At 42.3% G+C, this 18,274-nt stretch overlaps 3 protein-coding genes across 13 annotated transcripts in view; all 3 read right to left on the bottom strand.

The window, feature by feature from the left end:
- The window catches only part of LOC100157689 (olfactory receptor 6N2), a 99,637-nt gene that overhangs the window by 27,844 nt on the left and 53,519 nt on the right, over window positions 1–18,274 (bottom strand). The gene's annotated exons all lie outside the window — the stretch shown is intronic.
- On the bottom strand, window positions 25–6,955 carry LOC110260313 (olfactory receptor 10C1-like). Its single transcript, XM_085021277.1, has one exon. It carries the CDS (start codon window positions 6,951–6,953, stop codon window positions 6,009–6,011), a length of 945 nt encoding a protein of 314 aa, XP_084877403.1. The 5' UTR covers window positions 6,954–6,955; the 3' UTR covers window positions 25–6,008.
- LOC100154852 (olfactory receptor 10C1) overlaps window positions 13,580–18,274 on the bottom strand; it is a 58,216-nt gene continuing 53,521 nt past the window's right edge. For all 3 annotated transcript variants that reach the window (XM_021089601.2, XM_085021276.1, XM_005663223.4), the window contains one exon: window positions 13,580–14,544. In XM_021089601.2, the coding sequence (XP_020945260.2) occupies window positions 13,595–14,539 (945 nt within the window). In that variant the 5' untranslated portion in view covers window positions 14,540–14,544 and the 3' untranslated portion in view covers window positions 13,580–13,594. The remainder of the gene's footprint in view (window positions 14,545–18,274) is intronic.

Here is an 18,274-nt window from a genome sequence, read left to right as displayed (position 1 = left end):
GATTTTTAGGCAAAAGGAAAAGAAGATGTTGGCTTCTGAGAGGGCAAATGTAACTGCAGGATTGGAAGCATATCCTGGAGAAAAGTAAAGCTCAAGTATTTGGACCACCAGAGAGCCTCCTTCAATCTCAACCAGCATTGAGTCCATGAAGCCCATGAAGTAACTGACCTTCACCTGAAGTACCTGACCTTTCTCCAGGATGGATCGTTGCAACTGCCCTTGCACTAAATTGCTGGGTCCTCCCCAATCCCAAACACCAAAAGACTCTTTGTTTCCATCCTTATTTCATGGATCTGCACAGACTAGCCATCTATCTAGACTCTTCAAAAGAATAATTGCGCTGAACTCAGAGTTGCCATTTTAATACTTATCTGTAGTTCTCTATGTACTCACATCGCCTTGATAGTCCTCTATTTCCTCTTCACGAGGCTGGCTCCACAACAGACCTGCTTCTTCATTTGCCTGTCCAGTTGTGTATCGGAAAGTCTTAGCACTACCTGAGTAGATTAGAAGGCTAACGATGCGATATAAATACCTGAGCTTAGCATTCGTAGACACTACCCAGAGCGAGTAGCACAAAACCAGAGATCTGTATGAAAGGGTTGGAGGGCTCCAAGTACAGGTCTTGCCTAAGCAAGAATGGATTTTCTTCTCTTTTGTGTCATCACCTCTCAGCACAGAGTGCTCACCTAGCCAGTATTCTGTATCAGGAATGGAACAAGACCTCACACCTCCATCAACTAGTTCATGATATGCAGAAAAGATTGTATTTAAAGTTATACAGACTTAAAATGTAAGCAAAAAAAAAAGTATGTTTTAGTGTGTGTTCAGAAATTCACACTGTCATTGCTAATATTTGAAAAAAAATGTATGTTTATTCAAAACTAGAAATAAATACATCAATAATTGTTTCAAAGTAATGGCATTAAAAGTGATTTTTAAATTGTACTCATCTCAACATTTGATTGCTGTATTTCTACATAAAACATTCTTAAAAAGCCTAATTTGGAGGTTGGAAAAATTATATCAGGTGTAGCTAAAATAACATAAGGAATATGGGAAATCAAGATCACGCCTTTACTCCTGTATTTGATAGATCTTTTAAACATTTTTATGCCCAGGCCTGATGCTAGAAATGCTGAAAACAAGATGCCTAAACATACAGTCCTCTCCCATAAGAGGTTTACTCTAGAGTTTGGGAGACAGACCCTCAAATCAGCCAATTATATGAAAAATACAAGTTTTTCAAATGTAAGAAAAACCCCAATCTCATATGTGAAGAAACAAATTTAACCTTAAAGTGACAAAATACTGATTTTCAATTTTCATATTTACAAAGGCCCAAAAGTACGAATACACACTTTATAGAAAATCCTAAACACGCTTTCATCCTTTGCTAGTGGGAAAACTAAATGGTGTAATCCCTGTAGAGGTAAATTTAAGGATATGTACTCACATTTCAGGTGCATTTGCACTATGACTGAAGAATTCCATTACTAGGAATATGTATGCACACATATAAAATAACGTATACATAGGGTATTCATTCAAGTTTTGTATTGAAGAGCCAAAGACAGGAGCAACTCAAGAGTCCTTCAATAGAAGATTAGTCAAATTAATAGCACAATGGCATGCTATGGAACAATTTTGCTGTTTTTTGTTTTTTGTTTTTTTTTTTTTAATGGAAACACTCTTTGCAAGGAAATGGAAAGCTCTCCAGGAGGTCTTGTTAAGAAAATAAAAACAAAGATAGAACAAAGTATATAGGGTGGGGCTTGTGCTTAGGAATGGTGGATTCTAAAATATTCTTCTCTTCTGGGTTTTGCATATTGAAACACTGTAATCATGCAGGGAAAATGATTAAAAGTGGTCTCCTATCAGGGTGGGGTCAAGACTAGGAAGGAGCAGACAGGTTGGGAAGTTGGAGTAGCAAGAATTCTCCACCTCAATACTCTCAGATTGCTTTGATTTTGAACCCTTTAGGTGTATTATATGTCGAGGCGAGGAAATCACATTTTTAAAAATAATGATAGTTCAGCGATGTGCTGTGGTCATATATCCTTGTTTGCCTCCAGACAGCTCTGGTTTGTGATGCCTGATGCCTTAGAGTAGTTACTGCCACACCTCCCAAGGCACTTGCACTTGGACAACCAATGACATAAATGTTCTGCATGAGAGAATGCTATCCTCAACCTAGCACAGAGCAAATGATCTGATTTGGGTAGATTTCCACCCAGGCTTGTTCTCACTGTTTCTCCTGCTACCGCCAGTATCCAGATGTCACCAGAGGAAAAGTGGCCAAAACTGGGCTTCCACGCACCAAGGCATTACTTCTCTAACGTTTTCACACCATAGCACATATGAAACGTGATGGGACTTTCAGAGAACATTTAAAGGAACAGAAGGGTTGTTTCCTGCAGAGGCAGCCAGGTTAAGGGCTCCCACGTGACCATTTTCAAATGGTCGTGTGTTAGAGGCAGGGAGTCAGGTGTTCAGCGCCCCTGTTATTTACATCAGTGGGGAAACTGCACTAAGGATGACCTACATTTTACATGCTAAGAGAAAGGGTCCGAAGAGGCTGCTAGACCAGGAAAGTTGTAAAATGAGAGGAAGGGGAGTTTGGAACTACGAAAAAGCTAAGAAGAAGACTGTCTCCTGGTGGGGTTGCTATCACACTCATTTGACTCTTGAGAGTTGATTCACTTATTCATTCATTCGTGCACTCAATGAATGAATCCCAAGTGCTGGGCTAGAAATCAATGGTGCTGCATCAAGCTGTTAGTGAACCACATTTGTCTCAAACAATAGGATTGTAAGCCCCAGGCTCACCACACCATTTAGACCCACAGGGATGGGACCCACAGGGCTGTTAGTGAATGGGACCCAAGCCACTGCAAGGACAAGCAGTTTCCAGCCTTTTATCAGGAGTGCCCGCAACCACTCCTGCAAAAAGAGCTGTCTAAGTGAAATGAGGTGCAAGAGCAGAGAGAAGATCAGAGCTCAAAAGCAATAGACTTAGCAGCCTGGAGTGCTGCATTTTGCACGGAGGGGAGCAGCCTAGAGAGACTTCACACAAGCCAGGGGGAATCCACAGGCTATGCAAAGTTGACTTTGGACACGTAGGTCAAACGGTGATGTTTCTCTTGGAGAATTACCAATTCTACTGCCTCTGCACATAATGAACATGTGAGATATGTGTGAAACTCTCAAGGAAAGAAATTCCTGCTGCAGAAATGTTTGTGGAAAATCTTCAAAGTAGTAGTAACATTTATGTAGTGTTTAAGGTTCTCCTATGTGCTCAGTTTACAGAGCAGGAAACTGAGGCACAGGAAAGTTAAGTGCATTGCTTAAGGGCACATAGCAGTTAAATGGTAGAAGTGATGTTTGAACCCAGGCAGATAGACCTCAAAATCCATCCTCTAACAACTACCCTGCCCTGCCTCTAGGATACTAAGGCTACCATGCATTGAACACTTAGCATTTGTTATCTCATTTAAAGTTTAGAATTCCTTGTTACAGAATTTTTTTTATTGAAATCAGAGAGAACTTTCTTTTTTTGGTCCAGGATCACACAGTCAAAGATAAAATTTAAATTTGAACCAACACCTTCTTGTCTGTGTTCTGGATATTCATATCTTACCCACCTGGGGCTGGTTCAGATCATCCTTTTTTTTATTACTATTTTTTTAATTTTTTTTTGTCTTTTTTTTAACGGCTGCACCCATGGGATATGGAGGTTTCCAGGCTAGGGGTCTAATCGGAACTGCAGCTGCCCGCCTACACCACATAGCCACAACAATGCTGGATCCTTATTATCCCACTGAGCAAGGCCAGGGATCGAACCCGCAACTTCATGGTTCCTAGTCGAGTTTTTTCCACTGAGCCACGATGGGAACTCCCCAGATCCTGCTTTCTTTAAGAGACAATCAGGAGTTCCCATCATGGCACAGAAGAAACAAATCCGACTAGGAACCATGAGGTTGCCGGTTTGTTCCCTGGCTTCACTCAGTGGGTTAAGGATCCAGCATTGCCATCAGTGGTGTAGGTCGAAGACAGCTGTAACTCCAATTCGACCCCTGCCCTAGGAACCTCCATATGCTGCAAGTGGGGCCCTAAAAAGCAAAAAAAAAAAAAAAAAAAAAAAAAAAAGAAGAGTGCAATTATATTAACAGAACTGGCTAAGAAGAAGGGGTTCTCTCATCTAGCAGAGAAAATAAGGCTGAAAAAGTCTTGCCAAGGGTGCTTAGCCCACAGGAGTGGCTCTGAGTTTGAATCCAGATCTTCTTACGCTAAGTGCAGGAATCTTTCTAATCTTATCATGTAGATGTTGAAATGAATCTTAATCAAAGGGATATTATGAAAATTAAGTTAAAAATACATTTGATGAGATCCCAGGAAATGAATCTGACTAGGAACCATGAGGTTGAGGGTCTGATCCCTGGCCTCGCTTAGTGGATTGAAGATCCGGTGCTACTGTGAGCTGTGGTGTAGGTCGCAGTTGAGGCTGAGATCCTGCATTGCTGTGGCTGTGGTGTAGGCTGGCAGCTGTAGCTCTGATTGGACCCTTAGCATGGAAATCTCCATATGCGGGTGCAGCCCTAAAAACCAAAATAAATAAATAAGAATGAAAAAAAAATACATGTGAAAGCATCCAACACTGTTTCTGGCATAGGGCAGACAGGCAAAAAATAATTTGATTTTTTAGTAGTTACTTTCATAAGAATAAAAAATAGAGTTCTTAAAACCCACAAAGTGACTCAATCTCTGCCAAGATTCTGGTCCTTTCTCAGTAATATCCTGACATCTTTTGGCAGGTATTAGCTCTTCAGTTCACATGTTGCAAAAGAAGAGAAGTTAGGAGTTCCCGTCGTGATGCAGTGGTTAACGAATCTGACTAGGAACCATGAGGTTGTGGGTTCGATCCCTGGCCTTGCTCAGTGGGTTAAGGATCTGGCGTTGCCGTGAGCTGTGGTGTAGGTTGCATACGTGGCTCGGATCTCACGTTGCTCTGGCTCTGGCGTAGGCTGGTGGCTACAGCTCTGATTAGACACCTAGCCTGGGAATCTCCATGTGCCGTGGGAGCAACCTCAGAAAAGGCAAAAGGACAAAAAAAGGAAAAAAAAAGAGAGAGATGTTAAAACTGAGCAATAATTTTCAAACTTTCTTCAGCAGAAGAAGTGGTAGGGGCGCTGGGGGATAAGAGAAGGGAGAGACTGTGATCAGAGCTTACTTAGGTCCCCATCTCTGCTTTTTATTTCAGCCTGTTTCCTACTTTGTACATGTGTGCTTGCAAAGCTTTTTGTTTCTTGGTTTGCTGCTTGGTTTTTATTTACTTATCTCATTGTTTTTACATATTTATTTAATATGAGGTATATCATGCAATATTCAAAGAGAACTCATACAACACCTCCAACTCCAATAACTTGTGCTTCCCCATTAGGCTCTAAATTATTATCTCTAGCTTCTGCCTTCTGCCCAGTTGTATCATTCTCTTCTCCTTTGAGTTTCCTTTGATCACATGATAACCCCAGATCACTGGGCTTTTGATAAGCTTTCTGCCCATGTCTTATTGCTTCACCCCTGAAAATTATACAAGTTATAATTTTAGCCTCCCATTTGCCAAATTTGCTTTCCACCTTTTCAATCTTTCTCTGGGAATTCTATCCTGACCAAAGGGCCCACTCTTAGCTTTAGTTTGCGTTCTTCTCTCCATATTACACTGTCTCTCCAAGTCATGAGTTCAGCAAAAACATCTGCACTTTCTCTATTTTTCCCGCTTTTGTGGCATTTCTCTCCCATTAGATTACGAAGGAACCAAAGAAATACCTCTCTTAGCTCTGATTAACCCAGGACTATGTCTTCTTGAGTGAGTATCTGCAGCATATTCGACAAATGAACTGACTGATTTTTGTTCATTGATATTTACTTGAACTCTGGCCAAATGATTGCCTAACAACTGGCTGATTCGTACAATTAACCAAGAAGCTGGGCTGTGACCACAGAGATTCTCAAGGTTCATTTAAAAGAGTCCTGATCCTGACACTGACCCTCTTCATGGCCTCCTTTACCTCCTTGTTGCGAAGGGTATAGATGATAGGGTTGAGGAAAGGCGTAAGAAGGGCATACACTAGGGCAATATGCTTGTCTGTGCCCTTAAGGTGACTCCCAGGTGAGCCCACATAAACTGTAAAGGCAGAAGCATAAAAGAGGGCCACTACGGTTATGTGGGAGGAACAGGTGGAAAAGGCCTTGGCTCGGCTGGCAGCTGAGGGCAGCTTCAGAACAACTCTCAGGATCCCCACATACAGACCTAAAATGAACATAAAGTTGCATCCATTGGCCACACCAATCACTGCCCTATGAACCCGGTCATGCCAGCTTGTGTCCACACATGATAACTGCATTAGTGGGGCCAGGTCACAAAAGTAATGAGCCATCTCTCTCAGACAGAAGGGAAGAGTGGCCGTGAGGCTGGCTGGCACAAGGGCAGCTGAGAAGCCAGCCACCCAACTGGCCCCTGCTAGCCACAACTGTACCTGCCTGCTCATGAGTGAGTGGTAATGGAGTGGACGGCAGATGGCAAGGTAGCGGTCCAGTGCCATGACACCCAACAGGCAGCACTCAGTCATGCCCAGGGAGTGGAAGACATAGAGCTGGACAAAGCACGCAGCTGAGGAGATGGGTGAACGCCCATGGAGTAAGGTATGCAGCAGCATGGGCACGGTGGTGCTGACATACCAGAGTTCCAAGAAGGAGAGGACGCTGATGAAGAAGTACATGGGTGTGGACAGCCCAGAGTCTGCCCAAACCAGGACAATGATGAGCAAGTTCCCTGCCAGGGTGAGGAGATAGATGCACAGTGTCCCCAAGAAAGCCAGAGGTTGCAGGGTTCCAGTGGTGGTGAAGCCAGCCAGAAGAAAACTCGGCATCCATGTGTGATTGACATGACCCATGATTCCTAGGAACAAGGGGCACAGACAGGAAATGAACTACTTCAGGATTCTGCTAGAGAAATTTTCCACAACCAGAAGTATAGAATGCATAAGCCTGAAGGTAACCCTTGATGCCTTATCAAACCACTCTCACTTTTCAAAACAGGAACTGAAAGCCAGAAGGCAGAAGTGATTTGCACACTATCACAGACTGTTGCTGACAGAGTGGAAGTGGAGTCTGGGTTTCCTGGTCAAAGCCCTCTTCTGATTGTATAGATTGTGACACCAGAGTCCCAGGCCCCAGAATACTCTCCCACATACTCCACCAGGAAATGGAAGAAATAGGAAAATGTGCAGGCTCTTCTACTTGCAGTGCAGGTGAAATGCCCCACGGTTGCAGCACCCACCTGTGCCACATCCCCCACATACAACAATCAGCCCAACTGATTGTTGGAAAAAGTGACAAATGCTTTCTCAAATGTGACTGGTAAGTTCGCTCAGGGAGCCTCTCTGGACCTTAAGAATGTTCTCAGTAAGGACTGATGGAGGGAGCGGAGGGAGAAGAAAGAAAGGTGAATTCTCCAGAAGAGTCCCTCAAAGCTCAGAATGACGGGGCCAGTTGAGGAATCAACGATTAGACACAGTGCATTTTCAGGAAGGATTTCCAAAAGGAATTATGTACTAGGAAAGTGCGTGTGAAGTGGTGACATCAGGATCCTAAGGAATCAGTCTCCAAGGGCTGTAGAAAAAGATAAACACATTCTCTTTGGGAACTGGCCCCCTCAACTTGCTGGGCCGCCAACTGAAAACAAATCTTGAGCCTGGCCATTTCTCCTCTTTTACGTCAACGTGTTCTTCTCTAAAGTGAGGAAGTTTGAATAGATAACTTATAAAGCACCTCATAGCCCAGACAAGCTGTGGTTCTCCAGAGCTACTAAAAGAAAAGTGTTTTCAGGATGAAGGTGAAGATCGGAGATGTACAGTAACGTCCCAAAAGGTTTCTTCCCACCCATCTAATAGCCCTCACCTAGGAAAGGTCAGAGCCCTCTCTTAGTCCTCTTCTTCAGTTCCTCCAATCTCTGCTGCACCATCCCTGACCAGTACCTGGCTGTTTGGGTGACAATAAGGCCCGTAACTTCTTTCTCACTGTCCTTTTCACTCCAACACAATAAAGTCCCTATTTGAATCTTGTGTTCCTGAAAATCCTGGCTTCCCAGGGGCTCCTCGCTGTGGTCCCGGGGGTTGCTGGGTGTGACTAGGTCTCAGCAAGTTTTCCCCTGGGGCAGGACATTGGGCACAGGGAATTAAAGCAGAGTTGCTCTCTTTCTCCAGTGACTCTTCTTAATTTTGCAGCCCTGAGTTTGGGAGGTTGGGCTATGGAATCCAAACTGAGGGACATTGCCTCTTTGGGGCCACCAGAATTTTTTGCAAGTTCCACATCGCTGTCTATGGGAAGAGACAAGCCCGCATGGACAAACTTGTGCACATGTTGAGAGTGACATTTTGAGCATCATAGAAGTGAGAGTCGTTAAAAAAAAAAAAATTCCTCTTAAGATTTTTCATTCAGCTTTTTCTGCTTACCATTAGCCTCATCACCATATAAACAAAATCAACGTGGGCACCACTCTCACTTCTGTGTTGAACATCTCCCCCTCCAGCACCCCCATCATTATCTCTACATTCATCGGGTCCTCTATCGTTTATTCATTGGCTCAGTCATTGTTTATTGAACACCTGATACTCTGTTCCAACTGCATCCTTCAAAGCTTATATTACCAGGATTGCTACCATTGCATTCATCTTCACCACTGTTATTATTACGTAAGCCTGCCTTATGACACTTGTTCCCTTCTATGATCACTTTATCGTTAGCCGCCTCCTTAATATTTTCACCAAAAAGTCTCGAGATAAGCATCTGAGCTCTAACCCCAGTTGGGCTCTATCCATGAGCACGTACTTGGATGGACATGAAATCTAGAAAAATAATCAAAGTAATCTATGGGAAGTAATGCATTTGAATCATTTATAAATACAAATGTACTTTATTCAGAATCAAATGTGAGGACAATACTCTTACTAAATTAAATCGAAGGTAAAGAGATCACATAAGTGATGAACCAGTACATCAACACTGAAATGAAGGCAATCACTGAATTTTCTGGGATCCAATTTCTGGTGATTTTTAGGCAAAAGGAAAAGAAGATGTTGGCTTCTGAGAGGGCAAATGTAACTGCAGGATTGGAAGCATATCCTGGAGAAAAGTAAAGCTCAAGTATTTGGACCACCAGAGAGCCTCCTTCAATCTCAACCAGCATTGAGTCCATGAAGCCCATGAAGTAACTGACCTTCACCTGAAGTACCTGACCTTTCTCCAGGATGGATCGTTGCAACTGCCCTTGCACTAAATTGCTGGGTCCTCCCCAATCCCAAACACCAAAAGACTCTTTGTTTCCATCCTTATTTCATGGATCTGCACAGACTAGCCATCTATCTAGACTCTTCAAAAGAATAATTGCGCTGAACTCAGAGTTGCCATTTTAATACTTATCTGTAGTTCTCTATGTACTCACATCGCCTTGATAGTCCTCTATTTCCTCTTCACGAGGCTGGCTCCACAACAGACCTGCTTCTTCATTTGCCTGTCCAGTTGTGTATCGGAAAGTCTTAGCACTACCTGAGTAGATTAGAAGGCTAACGATGCGATATAAATACCTGAGCTTAGCATTCGTAGACACTACCCAGAGCGAGTAGCACAAAACCAGAGATCTGTATGAAAGGGTTGGAGGGCTCCAAGTACAGGTCTTGCCTAAGCAAGAATGGATTTTCTTCTCTTTTGTGTCATCACCTCTCAGCACAGAGTGCTCACCTAGCCAGTATTCTGTATCAGGAATGGAACAAGACCTCACACCTCCATCAACTAGTTCATGATATGCAGAAAAGATTGTATTTAAAGTTATACAGACTTAAAATGTAAGCAAAAAAAAAAGTATGTTTTAGTGTGTGTTCAGAAATTCACACTGTCATTGCTAATATTTGAAAAAAAATGTATGTTTATTCAAAACTAGAAATAAATACATCAATAATTGTTTCAAAGTAATGGCATTAAAAGTGATTTTTAAATTGTACTCATCTCAACATTTGATTGCTGTATTTCTACATAAAACATTCTTAAAAAGCCTAATTTGGAGGTTGGAAAAATTATATCAGGTGTAGCTAAAATAACATAAGGAATATGGGAAATCAAGATCACGCCTTTACTCCTGTATTTGATAGATCTTTTAAACATTTTTATGCCCAGGCCTGATGCTAGAAATGCTGAAAACAAGATGCCTAAACATACAGTCCTCTCCCATAAGAGGTTTACTCTAGAGTTTGGGAGACAGACCCTCAAATCAGCCAATTATATGAAAAATACAAGTTTTTCAAATGTAAGAAAAACCCCAATCTCATATGTGAAGAAACAAATTTAACCTTAAAGTGACAAAATACTGATTTTCAATTTTCATATTTACAAAGGCCCAAAAGTACGAATACACACTTTATAGAAAATCCTAAACACGCTTTCATCCTTTGCTAGTGGGAAAACTAAATGGTGTAATCCCTGTAGAGGTAAATTTAAGGATATGTACTCACATTTCAGGTGCATTTGCACTATGACTGAAGAATTCCATTACTAGGAATATGTATGCACACATATAAAATAACGTATACATAGGGTATTCATTCAAGTTTTGTATTGAAGAGCCAAAGACAGGAGCAACTCAAGAGTCCTTCAATAGAAGATTAGTCAAATTAATAGCACAATGGCATGCTATGGAACAATTTTGCTGTTTTTTGTTTTTTGTTTTTTTTTTTTTAATGGAAACACTCTTTGCAAGGAAATGGAAAGCTCTCCAGGAGGTCTTGTTAAGAAAATAAAAACAAAGATAGAACAAAGTATATAGGGTGGGGCTTGTGCTTAGGAATGGTGGATTCTAAAATATTCTTCTCTTCTGGGTTTTGCATATTGAAACACTGTAATCATGCAGGGAAAATGATTAAAAGTGGTCTCCTATCAGGGTGGGGTCAAGACTAGGAAGGAGCAGACAGGTTGGGAAGTTGGAGTAGCAAGAATTCTCCACCTCAATACTCTCAGATTGCTTTGATTTTGAACCCTTTAGGTGTATTATATGTCGAGGCGAGGAAATCACATTTTTAAAAATAATGATAGTTCAGCGATGTGCTGTGGTCATATATCCTTGTTTGCCTCCAGACAGCTCTGGTTTGTGATGCCTGATGCCTTAGAGTAGTTACTGCCACACCTCCCAAGGCACTTGCACTTGGACAACCAATGACATAAATGTTCTGCATGAGAGAATGCTATCCTCAACCTAGCACAGAGCAAATGATCTGATTTGGGTAGATTTCCACCCAGGCTTGTTCTCACTGTTTCTCCTGCTACCGCCAGTATCCAGATGTCACCAGAGGAAAAGTGGCCAAAACTGGGCTTCCACGCACCAAGGCATTACTTCTCTAACGTTTTCACACCATAGCACATATGAAACGTGATGGGACTTTCAGAGAACATTTAAAGGAACAGAAGGGTTGTTTCCTGCAGAGGCAGCCAGGTTAAGGGCTCCCACGTGACCATTTTCAAATGGTCGTGTGTTAGAGGCAGGGAGTCAGGTGTTCAGCGCCCCTGTTATTTACATCAGTGGGGAAACTGCACTAAGGATGACCTACATTTTACATGCTAAGAGAAAGGGTCCGAAGAGGCTGCTAGACCAGGAAAGTTGTAAAATGAGAGGAAGGGGAGTTTGGAACTACGAAAAAGCTAAGAAGAAGACTGTCTCCTGGTGGGGTTGCTATCACACTCATTTGACTCTTGAGAGTTGATTCACTTATTCATTCATTCGTGCACTCAATGAATGAATCCCAAGTGCTGGGCTAGAAATCAATGGTGCTGCATCAAGCTGTTAGTGAACCACATTTGTCTCAAACAATAGGATTGTAAGCCCCAGGCTCACCACACCATTTAGACCCACAGGGATGGGACCCACAGGGCTGTTAGTGAATGGGACCCAAGCCACTGCAAGGACAAGCAGTTTCCAGCCTTTTATCAGGAGTGCCCGCAACCACTCCTGCAAAAAGAGCTGTCTAAGTGAAATGAGGTGCAAGAGCAGAGAGAAGATCAGAGCTCAAAAGCAATAGACTTAGCAGCCTGGAGTGCTGCATTTTGCACGGAGGGGAGCAGCCTAGAGAGACTTCACACAAGCCAGGGGGAATCCACAGGCTATGCAAAGTTGACTTTGGACACGTAGGTCAAACGGTGATGTTTCTCTTGGAGAATTACCAATTCTACTGCCTCTGCACATAATGAACATGTGAGATATGTGTGAAACTCTCAAGGAAAGAAATTCCTGCTGCAGAAATGTTTGTGGAAAATCTTCAAAGTAGTAGTAACATTTATGTAGTGTTTAAGGTTCTCCTATGTGCTCAGTTTACAGAGCAGGAAACTGAGGCACAGGAAAGTTAAGTGCATTGCTTAAGGGCACATAGCAGTTAAATGGTAGAAGTGATGTTTGAACCCAGGCAGATAGACCTCAAAATCCATCCTCTAACAACTACCCTGCCCTGCCTCTAGGATACTAAGGCTACCGTGCATTGAACACTTAGCATTTGTTATCTCATTTAAAGTTTAGAATTCCTTGTTACAGAATTTTTTTAGGAAGACAAAATTGAAGTCAAAGAGAACTTTCTTTTTTTTGGTCCAGGATCACACAGTCAAAGATAAAACTTAAATTTGAACCAACACCTTCTTGTCTGTGTTCTGGATATTCATATCTTACCCACCTGGGGCTGGTTCAGATCCTGATTTCTTTAAGAAGAGACAATCAGGAGTTCCCATCATGGCACAGAAGAAACAAATCCAACTAGGAATCATAAGGTTGAGGGTTTGATCCCTGGCCTTGCTCAGTGGGTTAAGGATCCACCGTTGCTGTGAGCTGTGGTGTATGTCGCAATCTCAACTCGGATCTGATGTCGCAGTGGCTGTGGCACAGGCTGGCAGCTGTAGCTCTGATTTGATCCCTAGCCTTTGAACTTTCATACACCACTAGTGTGGCCCAATAAAGCCAAAAAAAAAAAAAAGATGAAGAGTGCAAACATAGGATCAAAACTGGCTAAGGGGAAGGTGTTCTCTCATCTAGCAGAGAGAATAAGGCTGAGGAAGTCTTGCAAAGGGCACTCAGCCCACAGTAGTGGATCCGGGGTTGAATCCAGATCTCCTTACACTAAGTGCAGTAATCTTTCTAATCTCATCATGTAGACGTTGAGGTTCCCAGGCTAGGGGTCTCACCAGAGCCACAGCAATGCAAGTTTTGAGCCGCATCTGCAACCTACACCACAGCTCACGGCAATGCCGGATCCTTAACCCACTGAGCAAGGGCAGGGATCAAACCCGCAACCTCATGGTTCCTAGTCGGACTCGTTAACCACTGAGCCACAACGGGAACTCCAACCCAGGACTATGTCTTCCTGAGTGAGTATCTGCAGCATATTCGACAAATGAACTGACTGATTTTTGTTCATTGATATTTACTTGAACTCTGGCCAAATGATTGCCTAACAACTGGCTGATTCGTACAATTAACTAAGAAGCTGGGCTGTGACCACAGAGATTCTCAAGGTTCATTTAAAAGAGTCCTGATCCTGACACTGACCCTCTTCATGGCCTCCTTTACCTCCTTGTTGCGAAGGGTATAGATGATAGGGTTGAGGAAAGGCGTAAGAAGGGCATACACTAGGGCAATATGCTTGTCTGTGCCCTTAAGGTGACTCCCAGGTGAGCCCACATAAACTGTAAAGGCAGAAGCATAAAAGAGGGCCACTACGGTTATGTGGGAGGAACAGGTGGAAAAGGCCTTGGCTTGGCTGGCAGCTGAGGGCAGCTTCAGAACAACTCTCAGGATCCCCACATACAGACCTAAAATGAACATAAAGTTGCACCCCGTGGCCACACCAATCACTGCCCCATGGATCCGATCATGCCAGCTTGTATCTACACATACCAACCTCATTAGTGGGGCCAGGTCACAAAAGTAATGAGCCACCTCTCTCAGACAGAAGGGAAGAGTGGCCGTGAGGCTGGCTGGCACAAGGGCAGCTGAGAAGCCAGCCACCCAACTGGCCCCTGCTAGCCACAACTGTACCTGCCTGCTCATGAGTGAGTGGTAATGGAGTGGACGGCAGATGGCAAGGTAGCGGTCCAGTGCCATGACACCCAACAGGCAGCACTCAGTCATGCCCAGGGAGTGGAAGACATAGAGCTGGACAAAGCACGCAGCTGAGGAGATGGGTGAACGCCCATGGAGTAAGGTATGCAGCAGCATGGGCACGGTGGTGCTGACATACCAGAGTTCCAAGAAGGAGAGGACGCTGATGAAGAAGTACATGGGTGTGGACAGCCCAGAGTCTGCCCAAACCAGGACAATGATGAGCAAGTTCCCTGCCAGGGTGAGGAGATAGATGCACAGTGTCCCCAAGAAAGCCAGAGGTTGCAGGGTTCCAGTGGTGGTGAAGCCGGCCAGAAGAAAACTCGGCGTCCATGTGTGATTGGCATGACCCATGATTCCTAGGAACAAGGAGTAAAGACAGAAGATTAACAATGTCAGGGTTTTTTCCTCTATTCAGAAAACTTCCCTAGTGTCAAGAACACTGAGTGTGAGCACCTGAAAGGAAATTAGCATTATTGAATGCTCCTCACTTTGCAATAGAGAAATTGCAGTCCCGAAGGCACACGGGGTTGGACTCATATCATAGAATCTATTTTTGATAGGGCTGGAGCTAGAAACTAAGGCTCCTGATGCCAGTTCAATCCTTTTCTATGTTATAATATTGTGCTCTAATGCCTCAGGCATTTTCTTTCCTACTCCATCAGGAAACAGAAGAAACCTAACTAGTGGTTGCGAATAGCTTAAATGAGGAATGGTAGAGAGAGTGTAGAGGAACTGACAACAATAAATAAAGTAAGACTGTCATGTACTAAGATCTGAAGATCGGAAGAAGAAATAGAGAAGCACACATATAGCTGAAGTTCAATTCTCTTAGTGCCTTAAGATTGAAAATTTTAAAAATATACTTTTATCTAAGATATATTTAAATCTAAAATCTAAATCTAAAAAAGAATATATATACATATACATGTCTTTAAAAGAATATATTTGAAGAATTTTGTTGTATACCTGAAACTAACATGACATTATAAATCAACTATACTTCAGTTTCATATATATATATATATATATATATATATATTCAAAAAACAGGGGGAGAAGAATATCCTTGTTTCTATCCTTCCTACAGTTTCTAATGATTAGAAGATTAGTAATATAGGGCTGTGAAGAAGAGAGAAAAATCATCCCCTAAAAGTGATTGTTCTCTCAGGAATCTCCCAGGAGTTAAAATGGGCAAAAGACCTGAATAGACATTTCTCCAAGGAAGATATACAGATGGCCAGCAAACACATGAAAAAATGCTCAACATCGCTGATTATAAGAGAAATGCAAATCAAAACTACCATGAGATACCACCTCACACCAGTCAGAATGGCCATCATTAATAAATCCACAAATAACAAGTGCTGGAGGGGCTGTGGAGAAAAGGGAACCCTCCTGCACTGCTGGTGGGAATGTAAACTGGTACAGCCACTATGGAGAACAGTTTGGAGATACCTTAGAAATCTATACATAGAACTTCCATATGACCCTGCAATCCCACTCTTGGGCATCTATCCGGACAAAACTCTACTTAAAAGAGACACGGGCACCCGCATGTTCATTGCAGCACTATTCACAATAGCCAGGACATGTAAACAACCCAAATGTCCATCGACAGATGATTGGATTCAGAAGATGTGATATATATACACAATGGAATACTACTCAGCCATAAAAAAGAATGACATAATGCCATTTGCAGCAACATGGATGGAACTAGAGAATCTCATACTGAGTGAAATGAGCCAGAAAGACAAAGGCAAATATCATATGATATCACTTATAACTGGAATCTAATATCCAGCACAAATGAACATCTCCTCAGAAAAGAAAATCATGGACTTGGAGAAGAGACTTGTGGCTGCCTGATGGGAGGGGGAGGGAGTGGGAGGGATCGGGAGCTTGGGCTTATCAGACACAACCTAGAATAGATTTACAAGGAGATCCTGCTGAATAGCATTGAGAACTATGTCTAGATACTCATGTTGCAACAGAACAAAAGGTGGGGGAAAAACTGTAATTGTAATGTATACATGTAAGGATAACCTGACCCCCTTGCTGTACAGTGGGAAAATAAAAAAAAAAAAGAGCAGAAGAAAAATAGATGGGAAGTAAAAGAAATGCAGAATCTATACAAATAGTCCCTGAAATCTTAGGTCCGTGGTGCCTGATGATATCTCACTTAAAAGTTTCACTTCTTTGAAAGAGGCTCTCCAAAGGATAAATGCACCAGGAACGCCTAAGGAGGAAGCTGTGAAGTCAGAACACCCAAACAAGAAGTCCTATAGTATTTTTAAAAGAAGCTTTCATATAAGTCAGGGATTTGGCTGTGTGAACTTGTTCTGTCATTAACTGGCAATGCACAGTGGGCAGCACAACTTCTCTTTCCACTTCTTTTTTCTCTAAAATGCAAAAAGTTTGAAATGCTGTTTTCTAAGACTCTGACAACACAGATCATCTATAGTTTCCTAGAGTCACTGAAAATGTTTATGTGCTGTGGAGAACATCAACAGCACTGTTCCTAGAATTTTCCTCTCATACCCTCATAGACCTTTCATGGTATAAGTCAAAGCCCTCTCTAGTCCTCTTCAGCTCCTCTAATTTCTGCTGCACCATCCCAACCACTACCTGTCTCTTTTGAGGGCATTAGGACTTCTCACTTTCTTCACAGCATCTTCTTACTCCAAGATCCTTCCCTACTTATCCTTCATGTTCCTGGATATGCTGAGATCCCAGGAGATTCTTGCTGTATGTTCACTGGGGTAGCTGAGTGTGAGTAGCTCTCAGTAAGGGTTCCTCTGGGGCAAAAAATTGAGCACAGGAAAATGAACCAGAGTAACTTTATTTCTCAAGTGACTTCTCTCAACTCTGAACCTCTGACTATTGGGCTGTGGATCAGTTCTCAGGGACACTGCTTCTCAGGGCCACTGGAATATTTTGCATGTTCCATACAGCTTTCTATGGCAAAGACAACCTCTCTTCCATAGTCTTATAGAGACATGTAGAATAACTCCTTGAATACCACAGAAATGAGTTTTATCTTCTTAAAAATTCACCTGCAAGGAGACTTAGTTTCATTTCCACTCAATTCCAATAGTAAAAGCTAGGCGACCTAGGAAGAGTAAATCATCAATTTGCCCCCTACCAACCTTACCATGGTATAAAAAAGATCAGCAGCACCATCACTTCTGCTTTGACTCTCTTCATCTCCATGACAATCATCCCCACCTTCTCTATAAACACTATTATTTATTCACTGATTGGATCATTATTATTTACTGTGAGCCAAAGACTCTTCTAAACCACCACCACCACCAGTATTGTTTTCACCATTTATACCACCACCACCATTATAATTATATGGAACACCTACATCATGCTTATTCAGTTTTCTATCATCACCATCATTTTTATTACCATCAGCATCATCTTCATGAAATTCCAACCATCAACATATGAATTCTGACCTCAACTGGCCAGTTTACCTAAGCATGTACTAGATGGATATAAAGGCCATACAAGAGGTAGATTGAAAGAACTAACTCACTGGAACATCATAGATTTTCATCACTGGTCAATGCAAATGCCGTTTAACATTTAGAAATCAGCAGCCGAGAACAAGATAATAGCAAAATTAAATTGGCTATCAGAACATTAACCATGAAAGATTTGCATATAGACCACATAAACATAGGAGAAACCATTAAATTGCCTCAGATCAATCAGGAAAATCTTCCTGTGAGAGCTGGAGTTGTTTTCTCTTTTCAACAGAAAAGTGGCTATATTTGGTTTTGAGAGTTTTACTTTAGAAAATAGAAAATAACATAATCTCAGGATTTGGAGGAATCTGTCCTTGAGTAAAACTTTTTTCAGATTCCAGGGCATTTAGAGGGTCTGGTTCAGTCTTTTTCAGCTTTGTGCATGGATGCCACCTCATGAGAACACCCAACCTTTCTCCAGGACAAATGGTTGTAACTACCATTTGACCAAACTGCTTCATCCTCCACTTTCACAAACACCAAAGCAGCCTGGATTCGTAGCCTGATTAATGGATCTATAAGGCAGACTCTTGGACAGATTTTCCCT

The sequence above is a fragment of the Sus scrofa genome, chromosome 4 (genome assembly GCF_054392235.1).
Source record: "Sus scrofa isolate SSC_HxYL_T2T_F1_AM1 chromosome 4, Sscrofa_HxYL_maternal_Yorkshire_Landrace_v2.0, whole genome shotgun sequence".
Classification (NCBI taxonomy): domain Eukaryota; kingdom Metazoa; phylum Chordata; class Mammalia; order Artiodactyla; family Suidae; genus Sus; species Sus scrofa.
This window is presented reverse-complemented; position numbering and strand designations above follow the sequence as displayed.